General features: G+C 33.9%; 1 protein-coding gene across 1 annotated transcript in view; it reads left to right on the plus strand.

Moving 5' to 3' along the window:
- Positions 1-18,992, plus strand: part of DTWD2 (DTW domain containing 2) — a 108,416-nt gene extending 89,424 nt beyond the window's left edge. Inside the window, exons 5-6 of the mRNA XM_055302711.1 lie at positions 9,870-9,998; positions 15,751-18,992. Of these exons, the coding sequence (XP_055158686.1) occupies positions 9,870-9,998; positions 15,751-15,921 (300 nt within the window). The 3' untranslated portion in view covers positions 15,922-18,992. The remainder of the gene's footprint in view (positions 1-9,869; positions 9,999-15,750) is intronic.
- The last annotated feature ends 1,944 nt before the right edge of the window (positions 18,993-20,936 follow it).

Here is a 20,936-nt window from a genome sequence, read left to right on the forward strand (position 1 = left end):
GTTCTTTAAATAATAGTGAAATAATATTATGTTTGCATGTGTATCTGTTTGATATTGCATGTGCAACTTTTTTTACTTTATTCAGTGAAGAATAGGAACGTATGTGAGGTTTAATCAGGGCTCCGACAGTGTTCACCTGAGTGATGGGAGATTATGGGAATCTAAGAATTTTAGAACTTGAAAGAATCTAAGAGACAGGTGTAAGTCAGTTATTTTATTTATTAGGGAAGTGAGACCCTGAAGAGTAAGTATACCTACCCAGGGTCACACAGCTAATTGCAAATAACTGTCCTCTGTTTTCTGGTTTGATTTTAGCGTTTTATATAGCAGAGAAAACCACTAATAATAATAAAAGAGCATTTATTGAGCTAATGCTTATCATGATAATTTTTAATAACATGCTTTATTTTAAGGTATGTATAAAACATGTTTCCAGTCAAGAGATACTTTATGCTCATATAGCCACCATTTAAGCAATAGAATGTTGTTGGCACCCCAAAAGGCCTAGGTCCCCTTTCTACCATGTGTCACTACGTCCTTCACCACCTTTCATACCTCCAGAGGTAACAGTATCCTGACCTTTATTGCAGTTATCTTTTTTTATTTATAAATATATGTAGCCCTAAATGTTAGAGTTTTGCCTAATTTTTGAACTTTTTGGAAACCAAGCCGTACTATGGATGCTTTCTTGTATATTGTCTTTCTTCAGTATCATATCTTTAAGACTCATCTGTATCATGTACATATCTGGACTTTGCTCATTTTCATTATGTGGATATGTTACTATGCATTCTGTTATTGGTAGACATTGGGGTTGTTTTCACCTTGCTGCTATTATGATAGGTGCTTCTGTGAATCTTCTTGTGCATATATAGCTTGATGTACATATGCAAGAGTTCCTTTCAGTATATACATAGACATGAAATAGATAAGTCATGGGTTAAGCATAATTTTAGTTTTACTAGATTGAACCAAATTGCTTTTTTTAAAATTTTTTTTTAATTTATTTTTGATAGTCACACACAGAGAGAGAGAGATGCAGAGACATAGGCTGAGGGAGAAGCAGGCTCTATGCACTGGGAGCCTGACGTGGGATTCGATCCCGGGTCTCCAGGATCGTGCCCTGGGCCAAAGGCAGGCGCTAAACCGCTGCGCCACCCAGGGATCCCCCAAATTGCTTTTAATGATTGTAACTGTTTACGTGCCCACCAGTGATGTATGGCTGTTGTTCCTCTAACATTTGGTAAGGCCAGTGTTCTAAAGTTTTTGCCAATCTTATGAGTGTGTAGTAGCTTCTCATTTTGTTTTAATTATTATGTTTATTAATGTGATTTAACACTTTTTAAAATACTTTTATTAGCCACTTAGATGTTCTTTTTGTTGAATTATGTATTAACATCTCTTAGCCATTTTTCTTTTACCTTTTTGACTTTTTTCTTATTGGTTTCTAGGAGTTCTTTATGTATTCTGGGTCTGAGCCATTTGGGAATTGTATAATTACAAATATATTGTCTTTTCACTCTTTTTATACTGTGTTTTGGTAAATGGAATTTTAGATTTTAATGTCGTTGAATTTCTTAGTTCTTTTTTTTCCAGAGTTAATGTTTTTTGTGTTACAACATTCATTCTTACCTCTCTCATATTCTCTCATGTTACCTTCTAAAAGTTTGCAGTTTTATCTTTTATGTTTGTATTTTATCTACCTGTAATTGATTTTTGTATTTGGTGTGAGCTATGGGTCTAATTTCATTTTTTCCTCCTATATGGCTGCCTGGATTATTGCACATTTATTGTCTCAGCACCATTCACTGAAAATGCCTGTATAAAACTGCGTTGGAGTGCTACCTCTATCATATATCACTTGTGCACCTATGTGAAAATATATTTCTATGCTTTAAATTCTTTTCTGTTGGTTTATACGTCTCTCTGCCAGTTCCACACGGTCTATCAATGTTGCTTTTTTACATGAAGTCTAACTGGTAGAGCAGGTTTTTCTGCTGTGTTCTTCAAGAATACTTTATCATTTTTCCCCTTAGCATTAACATATAATTTCAGAATCAGCTTTTATGAATCACACAAAAAAACTTCTTCAGATTTTTACTGAAATTACATTAACTCATAAGTCAAATTTTGAGAATTAACATCTATGCAGTACTTTTTATCCTGTGAACATAGTGTATGTATCCTTTTATTTAGGATTTTGCTATCTTGCTCTATAAAATACAGACTGTAATTGAGACAGTGATATATAGATATTTATAAATCTACACGTTTGGTTCAGTTGTACACAAAAATTCAAGTAATTAGTATAAATGCACCCAGGTCTTAGAAGTTCTGATAATCTGCAACACATAATTTCTTACTATTAAGGTAACTTGTACTCTTTATTGTTCACAGGAACATAGCAACCTGTTGTTAATTAATTCTTTTTTATGTCTCTCTGCACTGTCATAAAATCAATTTAACATTACAGATTAAGTCACACACATGAAGAAGTATTGGAAGATGAGGAAATATGTAGAAAACATTTGCCAGGTAATATTATCATGCAAGTTCATGCAAGAAATAAATTTTTTTTCTTTTAAAAGTGATTTTCAAAAATACTTAAATTCTTGGTCTATTTTTTGTTATATGGTATTGTATGGGGATGTTTTAAAGAAATATCTAAAGATACGGATATAAAATCTAATTATTTTATGATGATGGCACTTTTTAATGATGCTCGGATCACTTACTTCAAAGGTAAAAGAATAAAAACCTAGTATTTTCCTTGTCTATAAATAATATCTTGAGTGAAAATATTTCTACTTTTTTTTTTTAACCTCCACAGGCTTTTAACTCTAGGAATATTTTATTCACCTGGCAAAGTGACCTTTTTTTTCTCCTGGTATTCAGTAAAACCTCTCTCTTCTCTCTCCTGTGCCATAGCTTTTCTTCTTCCATCATGTAAAAGCTGACTTCTGGCTCTGTCCTAAATTCCACCTCATTCCACACCCTTGTTTAGGCTGTTCATCTGGATGTATTATAGTAAATCTGAGAGCTTCACAGTTATTCATTAGATTATGAAGAAAGAAAGCATTATGAATTACCACCGCCACCATCCTGATCCCCATCAGTAGCATCAGTACAACCACCTTCCTCACCATCTTTGCCTGTATTGAGCACTTACTGTATGGAGTGCATTGCTAAACACTTCCTTCAGACTAGCTCCTCAAAGCAGTCATCCTCTGAAGTTGTCAGTGTTTTAGGCTCTGAGAATTCAAGAAACTTGTTGGAAGCTACCCAACTATTATGTAGATTTGAATTTAGGTGTGTCTAACTTCCCATCTCATGCTTTTAGTTGTTTATTGTTCCTTCCGGAATGCATCCCAATTCATACACACTATTTTAATTCAAAGTTACAGAAGAAACAAAAGTTTTTAATAAATAAAATGTACAATTCAGTGAATTTTATTTTATTTTATTTTTAAGATTTTATTTATTTATTCATGAGAGACAGAGTGAGAGAGAGGAAGAGACATAGGCAGAAGGAGAAGAAGGCTCCATGGAGGGAGCCCAGTGTGGGATTTGATTCTGGGACTGTGGGATCATACCCTGAACCAAAGGCAGACACCTAATCACTGAGCCACCCAGGTGTCCCTAACAGTGAATTTTAAAATAACCCTTACCTGGCAAACCAACTGATGAAGCAATGGTATAATATATGCTTTATTTCACACTTAGGCTAATTTATGATTCATTTTTCTGTAGCCATTTATGAAGCCATTATGGCTTCTGAAACAGTACTGCTAATTGTTGAATGAGGTTTATCTTTGGTGAAAAGTGTTTGACTAGCAAGACATGATAAAATTGATTATTATTTAGATAAGACTAGTTCATAAGTCAGTTTCTCATATCCTGAATAAGTTTCTAATTCAAGTTTCTTGATAAAGGATATAAACTGATATAAACCTAATGTGAAAGAGTACATATGTATAAGTGTATTTAGGTTGGACATTTTGAGTGTCAGTGGATATAACATAAGTTAGTTTCTATAGCATTGTTCAACAGAGACTTGTCTTTAGTAACTGTTGTTGGAAAAACTAGGATTCGGGACAGTAGAGGCTTGTAATCTATAGTGACATTCTTTTTTGACATTGTTTGGTGGTGTAAAGTTTTGTTAATTTACCTACATTGCTCTAAAGTTATCATTGTCAATAATATTAAAGAAGTTTTATTGTCATGCCTCCATTAATTCTTTAAAGAGGAAGCTTATAAATTCAAATAAATATTTGTTTTATTGAATTATGAGAGATTATGTTTCAGTATTATTTTCAATTTTAGGAAAATTCTGTAAATTCAGAAATTTTTAAAGAATAATCATGACTAAGAACAAGGAGATCGAAAGATTACTTCAATTCTTTGAATAATAGTGAAAGGGAATATGAGGGAAGGGAGAAGAAATGTGTGAGAAATATCAGAAAGGGAGACAGAACATAGAGACTTCTAACTCTGGGAAATGAACTAGGGGTGGTGGAGGGGGAGGAGGGCGGGGGTGGGGGTGAATGGGTGACGGGCACTGAGGGGGACACTTGACGGGATGAGCACTGGGTGTTATTCTGTATGTTGGTAAATTGAACACCAATAAAAATTAATTTATAAAAAAATTCTTTGATCCCATGAATTTTTGTGTTTGTACTTTGCTTTTGGATATATTTCCATACCCACAGTTCCATTGACTTCAGATATGGCTAAATTGGGAGTTTTGTGAAAGACAAACTGGCAGATTAGATGTTTTTCTTAACAAGATAAATCAGTGATCAAGATATTTGGCTAAATTTGTGAGTTAGTAGAATTTTAATTTTGTATCATTATTTAGAGTTGCTAAAATTTGAAATTTGTAAGTGCTTAATTTTCAGGCTTATCAATTGTGTATTTGCAATTTTAACATGAAAGTTTTTGTATTTTGGAGAATTAACACCTAACTTATTTCTCATTTTGATGTATAAATTTTAAACCAAAGCTATTCTACAGGTGGTGGGGTTTTTTTGGAAATAGGTTTTCTCAGAGAAGTTCCTTTATGAAATGACATTTCTCAGGCCAACTCAGAAAAAAACAAGAAAAGTAACTTGAACAATCACGTATTTAGGAAGTAACACTAATATTACCATTTTATCTATAACTAATGCCTGTTTCACTTTTATTTTCATCAAATTTTCTGTGTTTCAACATTAGTCCTGAAATCTCTATGAAAGAATTTTGTAGGCTTCAGAGTGTGGCAGTGCTGGATTAAGGCATGGATACTGATGTTTGTGAGTAACTTTCATACTGTGTAGAAGAAGACCCTTCCTTCTATATCATTGTTTTAAAACCATGTTCAGAAGAACCCTACAATTCTTGAGAGGTGCCTCAGTCTTGCTTTTCAGAAGACTAGCTTTGTTTTTATTTGTTTCATGTTTTGAAGTTTGCCTAACCTTTAATTATTAGCTTGGTGATAAGAGTTCTGCTCTTGAATAAGACTTTATAGATCCATTTGTCTACTCCACCATGACTGATTTTAGAACCTTGAGTTAGTTACTTCACCTTCTGTGCTTTTGTTCTGTCTTGAGTACAATGGAGCTCATAATAGTACTTACTTCATAGGGTCTTTGTGAGTATTAAAAGTGACAGTACGTGCACATTATCTGGTAGGGCACTTAGCGTCCAGTAAGTACATGAAACTTTGAACATAAGTGGCTAAGTCTTTGTTAGAACTGGCAACTGTCTGATGCCAAAGTTAGACTCTTACCACTATTAGATCATATTGTTGAATTAAACTGAGGGAATGAAAGGAATGAAGGGGATTGAAAGATTAAGGCTAGGGGAAAAGATTTAGTGCCTCTCTTTCAGAGGTCTGCTCATAGGCTTAGATGATGAATCTTGCTTGTGGAAGGTCATAGAAGAAAGGCTGCTGAAGAAAGGAGGGTTTTTATGTGTGTCTTCCAGTGGTGAAGACTTTAGGATACTACTAAAAGGGAGTTTATTTCAGCCTATTCTAGACAAGAATTGTTTCAGGATGCCTGGAAAATAGATTGCTTTTCCTAGAAACCTATAAGAAGGAGGCTGATCAAGTGATTAGAAGGTCTTGTGATTCTTAATAATTGAGAAACACAGTAATTTTATTTAGTAATGAAACTTGGCTTAAAATAGCCTGAGTACAGATAACAAGTAGTCACCATCAAGTTATAAAGATAAAACATTTGTGAGGCCTGGAGCTATGAATTAAAGTTTTAATTTTGAGGTCTTTTTTTAGTTTATTTTGTTTGACAAATGAATTGACTATATTATAGTAAATTATTTAAAAATGCTTACATTATATTATGCAGGGAAGCCATGGCATGTTATTGCCTTGCATATTTACTTGTTTTGTGGCCCTAAAAACCGTTACTAAACTACTGTACATGCTATGTCATCCAGATTTTTAATGACACGTCACTTAACAAAAATAGCTAAAGTTGGGGATCCCTGGGTGGCGCAGCGGTTTGGCGCCTGCCTTTGGCCCAGGGCGAGATCCTGGAGACCCGGGATCGAATCCCACGTCGGGCTCCCGGTGCATGGAGCCTGCTTCTCCCTCTGCCTGTGTCTCTGCCTCTCTCTCTCTCTCTCTCTCTCTGTGTGTGTGTGACTATCATAAATAAATAAAAAAAATGTTTAAAAAAAATAAAAAAAATTAAAAAAAAACAGCTAAAGTTTTGCTAGGAAGGAAACATTTGAAAAAGCCCTTTTTAAAGGCGATCAGTTTCAGACTGTTAACTAGGTATTCTTGTGTGTTAAATATATATTTAAGATTTAATAGGAGAGAAGGAAGGAAGGCATTATAACAAAAGAGTTTCCAGGAATTCAAATTTTAGCCAATTCAGAGAATCAATGGAAAAGATCTGATGCTAAATCTAGAAACAAGAATTGGAAGAGTTGGCTGTTTCTAAAATGGGAGTTATATTATAGCCTCACAATCCATACCAGTAGAATTCTAAACCAACCACTGATTTTCCTGTTCCTAAAGAAGTTACATCAAGAATAGACTTAAACCCAAAGAGAACTAGCTTCCAAAAAGTTCAAAATTACTGAAGTGTTCTCTGAGTCAGCATGGCTTTTCATATTTGGAAATTAATTTTCTATGTAATAATTATATATCACTATTATAATAATTATATGATACATTAGTTGTATTATGATATATAATTATAGTTAATATTATATATTATATATAACTTAGGATTGATTGCTAAAAGATAGGTTTTAACACCATTAGGTCCATCTATACGATTTTTATAGGTGAGGAAGAACTGAGAAATGAAATAACTTGATTAAGATTAATTGATTAGCTATTATCAGGTTTGATATAATAATCCTGGTCTTTCAACAGACTCATACTTTAGTCAGATATTAATTTTTTCTTTTATTGGAATGGTTATTTTTGCCTTGGATTTTCTTGAATTTTTCTTTAAGACAAGGCACTTTCTGACATTATTTATTATGATGCCTGTGATTTCTCAAGAAGATGGATCAACAGTATTTCTTTTTGTTTTTGCTCATTTACCTACTGAATCAAGAGTGGTGAAGGTAAGATAGCACAAAAGCATAATAGACCCTGTGAGATCACATTAACATGCTCTAATAACATGCATATTGATGGTATGACAGATCTTAGTTACTTACACTTTTAAATATATCTGGTCCTGGAGAGATGATTTGTGAAGGACATTATGAAGTCAAACCTTTGGTAAATTGCAGAATCTGAGTTTTTATATAGCCATGTGGGTCACAGTAAGAAGTGAAACTCTTCTCTGAAATAACAAACTTCTTTTTTTATTTTTTAAAATATTATTTTATTTTATTTTTTACAAACTTCTTTTTTAAAAATCAAATTTGTTGCAGGGGTGCCTGGGTGGCACAATAGGTTAAGCCTTGACTCTTGGCTTCAGCTCATGTTGAGATCTCAGTGTTGTGAGATTGAGCCCTTCATGAGGCTCTGCAGTCAGCGCAGAGTCTGTTTGAGATTCTCTCGCCTTCTTCTTCTGCCCCTGCCTCCTGCTCACTCTCTCTCAAATAAATAAAATAAATCTTAAAAAAAAAGAAATAGAATCAAATTTGTTCCAATAAGCAAAATTCATTATGAACTTTATATGTTTCCCAAAGTTGTTTTTGTTGTAATCAGAGATTTGTTATCAAATTCTCCGGTTATAGACTTGAGTGCTGAAAGCAGTAGCTGGCTGTACTCTGTTTTCTAGTTGACCTGATGTCATATCAAAGCTGTTAGTAATTACAGTTAATCAACATTATGAATTATTCTTACAGTTATGTAATCATAGGCTTTCTTTTTATCATTATACATCTTTCTGTAACCATTTGTCTCCATCTCTTTCCCTCCCTGCATCTATTTTCCATGTTTTACTAAAGTTGGTAGAAATGCAGAGTGATTTTAATGTATGATTATTTCTAAAACATTATTAGTTAAATATGCTGTAAAGAATGCTTTCCAAAACTAAATACATTCTGTAGTAAATCTTTTACAATGCCAACTTTGCTTTTCTCCCTTTCTCTTCCTCTCTCCCTCTTCCTCTTTTTGAGGATACAAGTTGTAGAGAATTCTTGGAACAAAATGCATTCAGAGTAGAAGGACCATATGTCTCATCATGGGGAGACTGCGTAAGTAACAAAGGAAGAAGAGGACTGAGGGACAAGTTTCCATTGTGAAGGGATGAGAGACTCACGTAACTTCAGAGGTGGTAGAAAAGGAGAAAGAACACCCGATTTTATTAAGTTGCTGTGTGTTAAGACATAGACACCACTACTTCATTCCACATGCTTATATATTTTATGAGTAAAAGCTGAAATTCTCATCTACCCACAAATCTTTAAATGTGATTCTGTAAAGAGTGTGGGCTAGGAATATAGTTTCATGAGTGTAAGATTACTTGAGATTCATTTAATTAAAATAGGAATCAGAAGGTCAGAATGTTGACATTTGATTTTCTTTTGTCTTTCTTATGTCAGACTCTGTGTCAATCATCAGGTCTCTCTCAGCTAAACGTGTGTGTATGTGCACGTGTGTATACAGTCATACACCTGTCAATTTATATTAAGAAATAATGGAAGACTAAACCATAAAATTAAATTAAAAAAACCTGTCAGTTCTCCAAGTGATTAATTATTTTCACTTTCACTACAATGCATGAAGGTTGCATTTGTTCCATATTCTCTCCATTTGGTGGTGGTAATCTTTTTGATTTTAACTGTTTTAGCAAGGTGAAATGTTCATTGTGATTTTAATTTTCATTAAGTCATATGAGCACTTTTACGTGTACCTATTTGCCTTTCTTATATTTCTTTTGTGAGGTGTCTTTTCATTCTTATGCCTACTGGGAAGGTGTTATTAGTCTTTTTACTTACAATTTGTAGAATTCGCATGTATTTTGGATATATTTTCAATATCAGATATATGTGTAAGTATCCTCTTTGTTTAACAATAACAATAACCAAAGGATATTATGTATGAAAGATATATTTAATATTTTTTTTTTGAAAAAAGATTTATTTATTTATTTGAGAGAGAGAGCATGAGCGGGGTGGGAGGGTGGTGCAGAAGTAGAGGGAGAGTAAGAATCTCAAGCAAACTCCCTGCTGAGCTTGGAGCTGATGTGGGGCCTGATCTCATGACCCTGATATCATGACCTAAGCTGAAATCAAAAGTTGGATGCTTACCCAACTGAGCCATTGAGCTTCCCAATGCCTTTAATACTTCTAAACTGGCAATTTTGGAAGGAAATTAACTAGTAGTTAAAACATAGACTTCATAATTTTAAATTTAAAACAAAATTATATTCTGTTATTCTGTTTTTTGGTTTCAGGTGCAGTTAAAAACTAGCATTTCTAGTCAGTATGTAATTCGGACGCAACCAACTAATAGGTGCCTTTCTACACTGGAATGTGCAGCTGCTGCTCTTTCCATTTTGGAGAAAAATAATTACATACAAGAGGTATGTCTTTGGAAGGTTATATATTTTTTGAAAGTAAGCAGTTTGGTTAGATTTTATCTAGAAAATTTAGAAATGCGTAATTTATGAGATTTGCAACTCAGGTGTCAAATTGAATGTATCTGTGATAGAAATTTGCGTGCATTTATAACCTTCTTTCCCCCCTCTGGTGTTTTTCTGTGTTAGTTTAGCATCCAGATTGCATTATTTAAATATTCATTCTAAGCTGTGCAAACAGCATTTGTAATAAGCTAAATTGCTTTTAAGTAGTACAACATTAAATACAGGGGTTTTTTGGTTAGATTTTTCTTTAATTATTTTGTATATTTCTTTTAGCATTTTGTTTTCTTATACACAACTTTTTTCTTTTATAATTAAAAGAATATTTTACAGCAACTCTTTTTTCTATTGGTGCTTTTATTTAAGAAGTTGTACCAACCTTCTGTTTATCTTATTCACTGCTTTCTTAGTTAGAGTAGAAGAAAGATAATTTTTTGAGGAAAAAAACACCTGCAGAATATGAAAAGGTTATAACCTGCAATCATCATTTTATTTAATTTCCATAAAAGCCTGATGATTTCATATATAATTAATAATCATAAATAAAGAATAATGTTCATCGAGCTCACAAACAACACCTCCATCTTTTGGAACATGTAGGAAACTTTGCACTTAAGGCAAAAGAAAAAAAAAGAATAGCAAAATAAGATAAATTGTTAGACTTTTTTAATCACTGAAGATTTTTGATAAATATAACTCAAGAAGAAAAGTCAGAGGATAATAAGCATAGCTAAATGGGGTTTTAGGACTCTTCTTTCTGACACATACAATACACACATACACAGAGTCTCATTCCTGCCTCCTCTGTCTCTCTCTGTCTCTCTCTTTCTCTCTCTCTCATGATACACTATGGGTACTATTACAAGAGTGTGCCTTACCCATGAAGGAAATTTCAGTAATGAATAAAAGCTCAGATCAGAGAAACTGGATAAGTTACCAAGAAAAAGAACAGAAGATGTCCAGAGCAAGGAGAGTTAAAGAATGCCAGGAGCAAGTCTTGAATTGCCTTTTGCCTCTTCTCTGCCCTAAGCTATGGGAAATGTCAGAGTTGGAGGCTTTTCTTCTTTTGAAAAGAAGTAGGCTTTCATGAGTAGGCTTTTTTTGTGTGTGTATCTGTGTAAGTAAGTATTGTGTCTAGGCAATTTTTCTGTCTATTCTCTCTCCTTTGAGAAGGAAAAAAAATTCATGAGGAACCATACATCTTTTTCTAAATGACCAGAGAGTGTTTTCAACTTTCCTCCCTCCACTCTAACTTTAGCACCTGCTCCCATGTACCTAGCCATCAACATAGCACTTTATATACCCCTATACTTGTTTTTTCATTTTGTTTATATATTCTTGAAAAAAAAATAACGTACTCTTTTTAGGTATCTTAAAGATGAAGCTGAGTGCTATTATTTAAACTCGCTTTCTGTACAGTCTCTGTATTTTCCATTTTGTTGATTTAAAACTCTATGACCAGCCAACATCAGACCGAGGACCCATTAAATGTTCAGATCTTGAGGGAAATATGTAATATTCTTTGACTGTGGATTTTTTTTTAAATTTTTATTTATTTATGATAGTCACACACACACAGAGAGAGAGAGAGAGAGAGAGAGAGAGAGAGAGGCAGAGACACAGGCAGAGGGAGAAGCAGGCTCCATGCACCGGGAGCCCGACGTGGGATTCGATCCCGGGTCTCCAGGATCGCGCCCTGGGCCAAAGGCAGGCGCCAAACCGCTGCGCCACCCAGGGATCCCTTGACTGTGGATTTGAAACTTTATTTCTTCTCCTCCTTTTGGGTTCTGAAAAGAATTGTCTATGGACTTATATCTCTTATTTCTACATTGGAATTAGGTCTTTACTTCAATTCTAAATAGAAACTTTAATATTGGTAGTGGTAGTGATTTAATAATGTTGTAATGTAGTAGGGCTAGGGTTTTTGATCATTTTTGTACTGCTACTGCCAATGCTGCTACTGCTCCTCCCTTCCTAGTTTCATAAGATGTATGATTCTGGTATTAGTTAAGGTACAGTTACAGCAGGAAGCTTACCTTAAGTTCTGAGTACAATATCTAACAACAAGCAAAGTTCAAGATACAGAATGGCGACAGGATCCGTCCTGTCTTCAGCTTTTGTTACTGTCTGTGGATCAAATTGTACATGAAATCCCAAAGTGATAGCCAGGTCCTGCAGTTCTCTCTCTGTTTGCTTTGATCACCAGGAGTAGTCATATTTCAGTGGCCAGAAGTGGGAAAAGGGTGTTTGACAATCAGATGTGTGATTTGGGAGGTGCTGATAAGATTCTTGGCTGGAGCACAAGCAGAAGAAATGCATAATGGAACATCTCAAGTTGCTTATTATTACAGCTGGCAAAAAAAAGAAAATTAGCTTTCCCAGTAGGGGAATCCCAAGTTTAGCCTGTTCAGATCTGGCTACAATTAAAAATATATATATATATATCAGTTCATTCCTCTGAGAAATGCAGTTACCATCTGTTCTGAACATAGGTGTGTTCCCTTTCATGAAGAGGAAGACTGTGACCTATATTTCCCCCCCAGTAACCTTTAATTAGGGACCTCCTAATGAAATATTAAGACAATGGGGCAGAGTAGTAATTTTTCAGTTGGCTTCATTCTGCTGAATAAAGGTAAGTAGGGTTCCTCAAAATAAAGAACTTGGCATGGAATAGCCTTCTTAGTCTGTTGTTTCATCTTCGTCCTTTATTCCTGAGCAGTTTTTGAGACACTCACAGTAGCTCTGGGTGAGCTTTGAAGCAGATTTGAATGAAACCTCCATCACTTATCATCATCACTTTTTGCCCCTGAGCAAGTCATATAATCTCCTTGTGCTTGTTAATTTATCTACAATATATCAAGAACAGTTACCTCTTAGTACTGTTGTGAGAATGGAGTAGAATAATGTGTGTTAATTGCCAAACACCAGGAGCTCCAGAAGCATTAATCCCTGTGTTGTTCCTTGCCGGTCCCCCTTCCCCCCAGATTCTTGCCAATACATTGACCAAAATTCTGAACTGAAGGTTGGTAATTTACATTCACCTATTGTAATATTTACCAGGGCTTTTTCACACCTTGGAAGTCTTGAACTTGGGAATCTTTTTTATAATGGAATTTTTTCTGCTTAAGTTACCTTATGAGCCTGTATAGCTAAACAGGGTCAAGCTGTGTGTATAGTCTATGTGCCTTAACTCTGCTCAACAATAGTAGCTGGTCAGTAAGGATCCCTGGAGAACTGTCATTTTATACCTGCAGACAGAAGGATTTACAAAATACTGATTTCTCTTCAGATAAACTTTTAGAAATGAACTTGTTTTGAAAGTGGAGGATTTTCTTTGTTCCTCTGAAAAAGTCTATTTCTCCTATAGCTTCTCATTGCCTCAGATCTGTTAGTTCATACAGAAGCCTTGTTGTTTATTATCAGGTATTGTGCTAAACATATTAAATGCATCCACTTACTATAACCTAATAATGACCCTGTAAGCTTGACATCAGTTTCCTCATTTTACAGATGAATAAAATGGCAAGGAGAGGTTGTATGATTTACCTGGGAACACATAGCTAGTAATGATTATACCAGTCAGCATTGGCTAGATCTGGCTGCAGTAACTTAACACTCCAAAGTCAGAATGGCATAACACAACACACAACCGAGCTGTGTGCCTCTGTCACACTTTGTGTCCATTGGGACTGCCAGGGGGCTTGTGCTTGCCGCAGTCACTTAGGGGCCAGGCTGATGGAGGCACCATCTAGATATGCCATTCTCCTTTCATCAAGGAAGGCATAAGGGGAGTTGTGAATCATACATTCTTTTAAAGCTTCTGCCCAGGGGTAACACACAGTATTCGTGTCCATATTTCGCTAACTGCAGAAAGTTATATGGCCTTATCTAACTTCAAAGATGGAGGACTGGTGTATTTGTGAACAGCGCTACTGACTATCACAGAGATGGAGTGGGGATCTAATCCAGAACTTTCTCCAAATCTCATTCTCTTAATTCCTTCAGAAAAATGATAGAATCTTATTTTCAGAAGGTAAACATTGGAGGCCCTTAACAATAGGAATATTAGCGTTCTGTCCCTCAGGAATCTAATAAACATGGTGAATAGCGATAGAACCTTCAGTTGTCTCAGTCTGTATATAGTCCTAGATATGTTTTCTAGGGATGAGGTTTCAGGATCCAGTCAGTCTATGCTGACTCTGTAAAGAATTATATAGTCATTTCCACTTTCCCTCTTTTATTTGATGAGATGAAGACATTAAAAGAAATCATGATAGCAAATATAAGGGGTTTCTACAATAGTGGCATACAGAGCTTTTCAGAGTATTTGGCTCTTTCCCTTTGATGTGTGTCAGGGATTACATTTGGTTGCATGTAACAGAGCTGTTACTGCAGTGCTTGAATCATGTATATACTGGCTTCTTTTTCTCCTGCATGTAAGAAATGCTGAGGTGACCAGTCCAGGGCTGGGGATCTCTTTTGTCTTTCTGTCCCTCAACGGACATATATGACTTTGATCTTTACGTTTATTGCACTGTAATCACAAGATGGCTGTCCCACCTCTAACTGTCTTTTCCAGGCAAGAACAAAGTGCTGGGATCATGACCTGAGCCGAAGGCAGACACTTACCCGAGTGAGCCACCTAGGCGCCCCTTTTCCCTTTATTTCTAAAAAAGTTTGTTTACTCAAGTTTGCTATTATTATTTGAAAGATTTACAGCAGGGAAAGAATCTGACTTAAAATATATTTTAAACATGTGAGAGGGTGTTGTGTTTTTGTTTTTTTTTTAATCTTTGAATTTGAAAAACTTGAGGTCAGGCATGTGCTCTAGTTGTTTTGTGAGCTTCACCATTCTTTGTTATCATATGGGTCTGCCCAATTTATGTGGTTATGTTATATGACTGGTCCTGTAGGTATTTGGCTTTAGACAGGTACGTATGTAGTTAGAATTATTTCAAATGCACCAAAACTGAGATATTTAACTTGTATGTGGTCCCTGGACCAACGTGTGAGAGTTCATAAGCCTCTCACCCGTTGCTGCCATTGTCTGATTTTTCTCAGGCAGTAGAAGCTTGCATCAGTCTGTGACAGAAACTGAATTAAGAGGGTAGCTCAGTCCCATTGATAGTCTGATTCTTGATATTGGCTCAGGTCATGATCTCAGAGTCATGGGATAGAGTTGAGTCCCACATTGGGCTCTGCACTCAGTGGGGAGTCTACTTGTTTCCTCCTCTCCATCCCCTCCCCCACTTGCGTGCATGCACAAGGGTGGTCTCTCTCTCTCAAATAAATGAATAAAATCTTTAAAAAAAAAGAAACCGAATTAACTAATTTATATCTAAAGATCTCTTTTATTTACTCTGTTACAGATTAAATTATTATAATGTAACAGTTTTTTGAGGTATTTGAATATATTAATGTATAAAAGTATATTTGGACTTCATCATCTATATGGAAAATTAGCTACTTTTGTCTTTTTACTGGAATTCCATAGTGCTATGTAAGATATGAATTAAAAGAAATTATATATCTAGAAATCATCATATATTTAGTAGAATGTCTATTACTATTCATAGTTAAAAGCCAAGAATGGTAAAGAGAAACGTAACAGCCCCTGTTTCTGAAGAAAAAGCTAGATATACAATATCATGATTCGTTACAGACACTATTTTAGTATCTTTTTTTATCTTCACAGACTTTGCTTCGTCCTCTTCAAGCTTTATGCTCTTTCCAGCTTCAGCATGGTGCTCAAATTCGCCTCAGCAAGGAACATCTTCTGAAGAATGGATTATATCCTAAGCCAATGCCAAAGAACAAACGCAAACTCAGGAAAATGGAGCTGTTAATGAACAGTGTTAAAATTTAGTACAGTTGTTCCGTGGTGCTAGTTATGGCGTCTTTCACTGACAAGACGAGGTTAAGTTTTCCAGAAATTTAAGTCTGTGAGTTTTTGACTGTCTAAAGAATGAGAGTTGCATACTAAACTTGCCCAGAAGGAAGTAAACCAAATAGTCATAAAAAAACAACAACAAAAAAATTTCACTGACTCCATAAAAAGAAGGTTTTATAGTTTGTTTTAAAAAATGTGCCTCTAATACATTTTTTCAGATCCATTGTTTGAAATGTGATTAGTTATTGAGAGAGGTTCGAAGTTTGTCTTTATAAAATGGAAAGAAATTATTGTATCTGATGGGGGAAGTATTGTTTTCATTAATGTTTATAGATAGATATAGACCTATAATAGAGGGTACTTACATCAGTATGCAATCTTGCACATAAAGTTTATAGTTTGCAATAAGTAACAAAAATAATGATCAAGTAGTTTAGATTGAATTAATTTATTTCATAGAAAAACAGATTAAGGAGACTATATTCTTTAGGGAATAAATTTGAATTCAACTATTATGATTTAAGTGTTCTATTAATTGCCTGAATTTTTTGGTATTAAGGTATAATTGGAATATAAGATTTTATTAGTTTCAGGTGTTTACCATAATGATTCAATATTTAAATACATTGCAAAATAATCAACACATTATAAGTCTAGTTAACGTCCCTCACCATACATATTTACAAAATTTTTTTCTGGTGATGAGAACTTTTAAGATAGACTTTCTTACACTTTCCAATATGCAGTATTTGCAATTTTACAGAATTATTAACTGTAGTCACCATGCTTTATATTAATATCCCCATGACTTTATAACTGGTAGTTTCTTTTGACCCCATTCACCCACTTTGCCCACCAAACACCCTCTGGCTCTGGCAAACACCAGTCTATACTCTGTTTCTGTGAGTTTTTTTTTTTTAAAGATTCCACATATAAATGATATCAAATCATATTTATCTTTATGTGACTTATTTCACTGAGTATTAATGACCTCCAGGTCCATCCATGTTGTCACAAATGGCAAGATTTCATTCTTTTGTATGGCTGAATAATAATCCATTGTATATATGTATACACACCACATTTTCTTTTTTCATTCATTGATGGCTGTTTAGGTTATTTCTATATCTTGGCTATTGTAAATAATGCTGCAGTGAGCACAGAGGTGCATCTTTTCAAAGTAGTCTTTTTGTTTTTCTTGGCTAAATATCCAGAAGTGGAATTACCAGATCATATAATAGTTCTATTTTTAACTTTTTGAGGAATCTCCATACTGCTTTCCACTGTGGCTGCACCACTTTGCATTTCCCCCAGCAGTGCACAAGGGTTCCCCTTTCTCCACATTTTCTGTGACAGCCCTTGTTATTACTTGTCTTTTTGATACTAGCCATTCTGACAGGTGTGAGATGACAGCTCATGGTGGTTTTGATTTGTATTTCCTTGATGACAAGTGATGTTGAGCATCTTCTCACATACCTCTTGGCCATCTGTATGTCTTCTTTAGAAAAATATCTATTCGGATCCTCGGCACATTTTTTTTTCCCCATTTTTAAATCAAATTGTTTTTTTGTTTTTTGTTTTTCTTTTGCTGTTATATGAGTTCTTTATATATTTTTGTTATTAACCCCTCATCAGATATCAGAACATGCAAATATTTTCTCCCATTCCATAGGTTGCCTTTTCACTTTGTTGATTTCCTTTGATGTGCAGAAGCTTTTTCGTTTGATGTAGTCCCATCTATTTATTTTTACTTTTCTTGCTTATGCTTTTGATGCCAGATATGAAAAATCATTGCTAAGACTGATTTTTTTCTAGTTTTATGAGTTTCACATCTTACATTCAAATCTTTAATCCATTTTGAGTTAATTTTTGTGTGTGGTGTTAAATAGTGGTCTAGTTTCATTCTTCTGCATGTGGATGTAGCTTTCCCCAATATCATTTATTGAAAACTATCCTTTCCCCACTGTATATTCTTGGCTCCTTTGTCATAAATCATAATTCAATTGATCATGTATGTGTGGCTTTATTTTTGAGCTCTATTCTATAGTTCTATGGATATATTCATGTGTTTTAATGCCAATAACCATACTATTTTGATAGCTATAGCTTTGCTATGTACTTTGAAATTAGGGGGCGTGATGCTTCTCTCTGTTTCTCTTTCTCAAGATTGCTTTGGCTCTCTGGGATCTTTCGTGGCTTCTTAAAAATTGTTTATTCTCTATCTATGAAAAATGCCATTAGAATTTTGATATGGATTGCAATGAACCTGGAGATTGCTTTGAGTAGTAGCCCTAATTTTGAAAGAGGTGAATGTAATTTTGACATAGCATACATTTTTATTTGTAATACTCTGGGTAAGTTTGGATTTTTCAATACTCATCTAATAGGTTTATTGACTATGATAAACTAGTCCTTTTGAAGTTTTTACATGGAAATAACTGAGCTAGAATATAATACAACTATAATTTCAAGAACATAATTTTCTAACTAGGGTTATTTAAATCTTTTTTGGTGGCAAAAAGTAAATTGCAGGGATTAAATTTCTCCCACCTTCTTGGGAAAATATTTACTGACATTTTATATAGTATTAGAGACATGTATATAATATATATTTATATCTAACTTAAATCTACTGCAATTGTATACACATCTTGGCAAGAAGGGACTTGGTTTAGTTCTTTATTTATGACTTCTAGAGTTTTCTGTATCCAGTTTTAAGTTGTAAGGAAAAACTAAACGTATGATTTAAAAGTAAACTTGTTACATATATGTTTGTATGTGTGATAAATGAGTATATACCAGTGGTTATTTCTGACCATTTCCAAACTTTTTATTTCTATTATTGACCTGGATTAGACCCTTCTTAAAAACTTTAATGCTAGTCCTAATTGGAATGCTAATGAATATTTGAGGGAACTATGCAGAAAATATTTTAAAATACTAAACAGAAGTGAGATTTCTATCTTGTATTACTGACTTTTTTTTGGATTTAAATACAGGTTAGCTCATTTATAATCTAAAACACCTATCAAATGACTATCAAGGTATAATAGAAAAGAAATAGTAATAATAATGTATAATGGTTTCCTAACAAATGGATTAAAATAATCTTACAGTAATTTTTTCAGTTTAATTAAAATTTGCAAATTTATTTTATCCATTATTATTGCATTTTAAAAAGAAAATCACTATATAATATACCATATAAATCTTTAAATTGTACTTTAATTTTTGTTGATTTTTTAAAGAATAATTACTATCTTTATCTTTTAGCTACAGCTATATAGGGTAATTTTTGAACACTTACAAAAGCTTAAAATTAGTATTTTTGGAAATGTATAAACATTTTTAAAGAAAGTATATATAATTTTCCAAATTATTTTACTGACCTCTTAAATTATTTTATTAATTTTTTATTTTTACTGACCTCTTGACAAGGTGATTTCATTTACTCTTCTTCGGTATTCACTGCTTCTTTAGTCACTTGCTCTTATTAGGCATTTTTAGGAACTATTATCAATAGTATCAATAGTTTTAGTTATTAAAAATACTCAAAGTATGAAGATTTTAACTGAAAATGTGACCTGGCTTTTAAAGTTATTTTTTATTTTTATGATATTATTTGGCTTTTTAATTCAGATGCTTTATATTTGCTTGATTTGCCTGGGGTTGTTCCAGTTTTTGTGGATTTATTGCACACTCCAGCTACACTTTGATGTTGGGTAGATTGTTTTGTGAATTGGTATTTGAACCGTGTAACTTAGAGGATAGTATTTCTTTATATACAAGGTGATCATGGGTTTCGTCAGCCCAGTGTGTTGGGTTGAAAATCATCATGTAATGAGGTATTATTTTTAGTTTCTTGCATATGTGAGTATAAAGCGTTGAGAGCTACAGTATACGAAGCAAGTCACAGTGCTTGGCAGATTTCTCTGGGTTGGATTACAAGACTTTTTATGTGGAACATTAGAGTTAATATTAAGGAAAATTATATTTCCCTATTTTAAGACTCAAACCCAACTTTCCATGAACATTACAACGTTAGGGGTTTGTCCCAAGATTTTGGAAGGTGCAAGCTTATTAGTGAATTATATGGAGGAGCATTTCTACAGTTTGCTCATCACATATTCCCTTTTATTGTCCAAATCGCCTGTTTAAAAAAAGGGATTGTGTTGTTAGACAATCCTTTCCATTGAATGTTGATGAATTTCAGGGAAGTAAATTATTGACCCTTGGATACAATTGTCATTGGTATAGAAGTAAAATTTACTGATGCCCTAAGTAAAAAAAAAACTAGATTTGTCTTGGTGAACTCAAAAGTTTAATGTAATGAGCCTTTAACTATGTAGATTTATTCCTTAAAAATAGATATGAGTGGATGTCTTTATAGGTAAATAATACTGTGGCTTAGATGTAATGAAACTTTACATTTAATTGTATCCCATGGCATAGAATGAATCATTACCTCTTAATTTTTTCAATCTAAAATTTTGATTTACTGTATTTGCTTAGCATATTCTCCTCCCTTTTTCTTTTTCTTTTCTTTCTTTTTTCTCTTTTTTTTTGCTTTATTGAGGTATCATTGACAAAAATTGTGAGACATTTAAAATGTACAACATAATGATTTGATACACATATGCATTATTAAAGGATTCTCCCTATCAAGTTAATTAACACATCCACCACCTCACATGATAATCTTTTTTTTCTATGTGTAATAACATTTAAATTCTGTCTTGGCAAATTTCAGTTATACAGTCCAGTGTTATCAGCTGTAGCCCCCATGTTCTCCCTTCTTTCTCCTCTTACTTTCTTCTTCCCAGGCTCTCTCCTCCCTCCCTCCTGACTCTGACTGTCCTCTTTCCTTTTCTACTATGTTTATCCTGTCTACTAGTTTTTTTTATGTGTACCAATTATTTGTGCATCCCTGCATAAGTAGTTTTTTTATGAAAGATCCTGTAGTGGTCTTAACAGATTATAATTTTATATTT

The sequence above is a fragment of the Nyctereutes procyonoides genome, unplaced genomic scaffold (genome assembly GCF_905146905.1).
Source record: "Nyctereutes procyonoides isolate TBG_1078 unplaced genomic scaffold, NYPRO_anot_genome, whole genome shotgun sequence".
Lineage (NCBI taxonomy): Eukaryota > Metazoa > Chordata > Mammalia > Carnivora > Canidae > Nyctereutes > Nyctereutes procyonoides.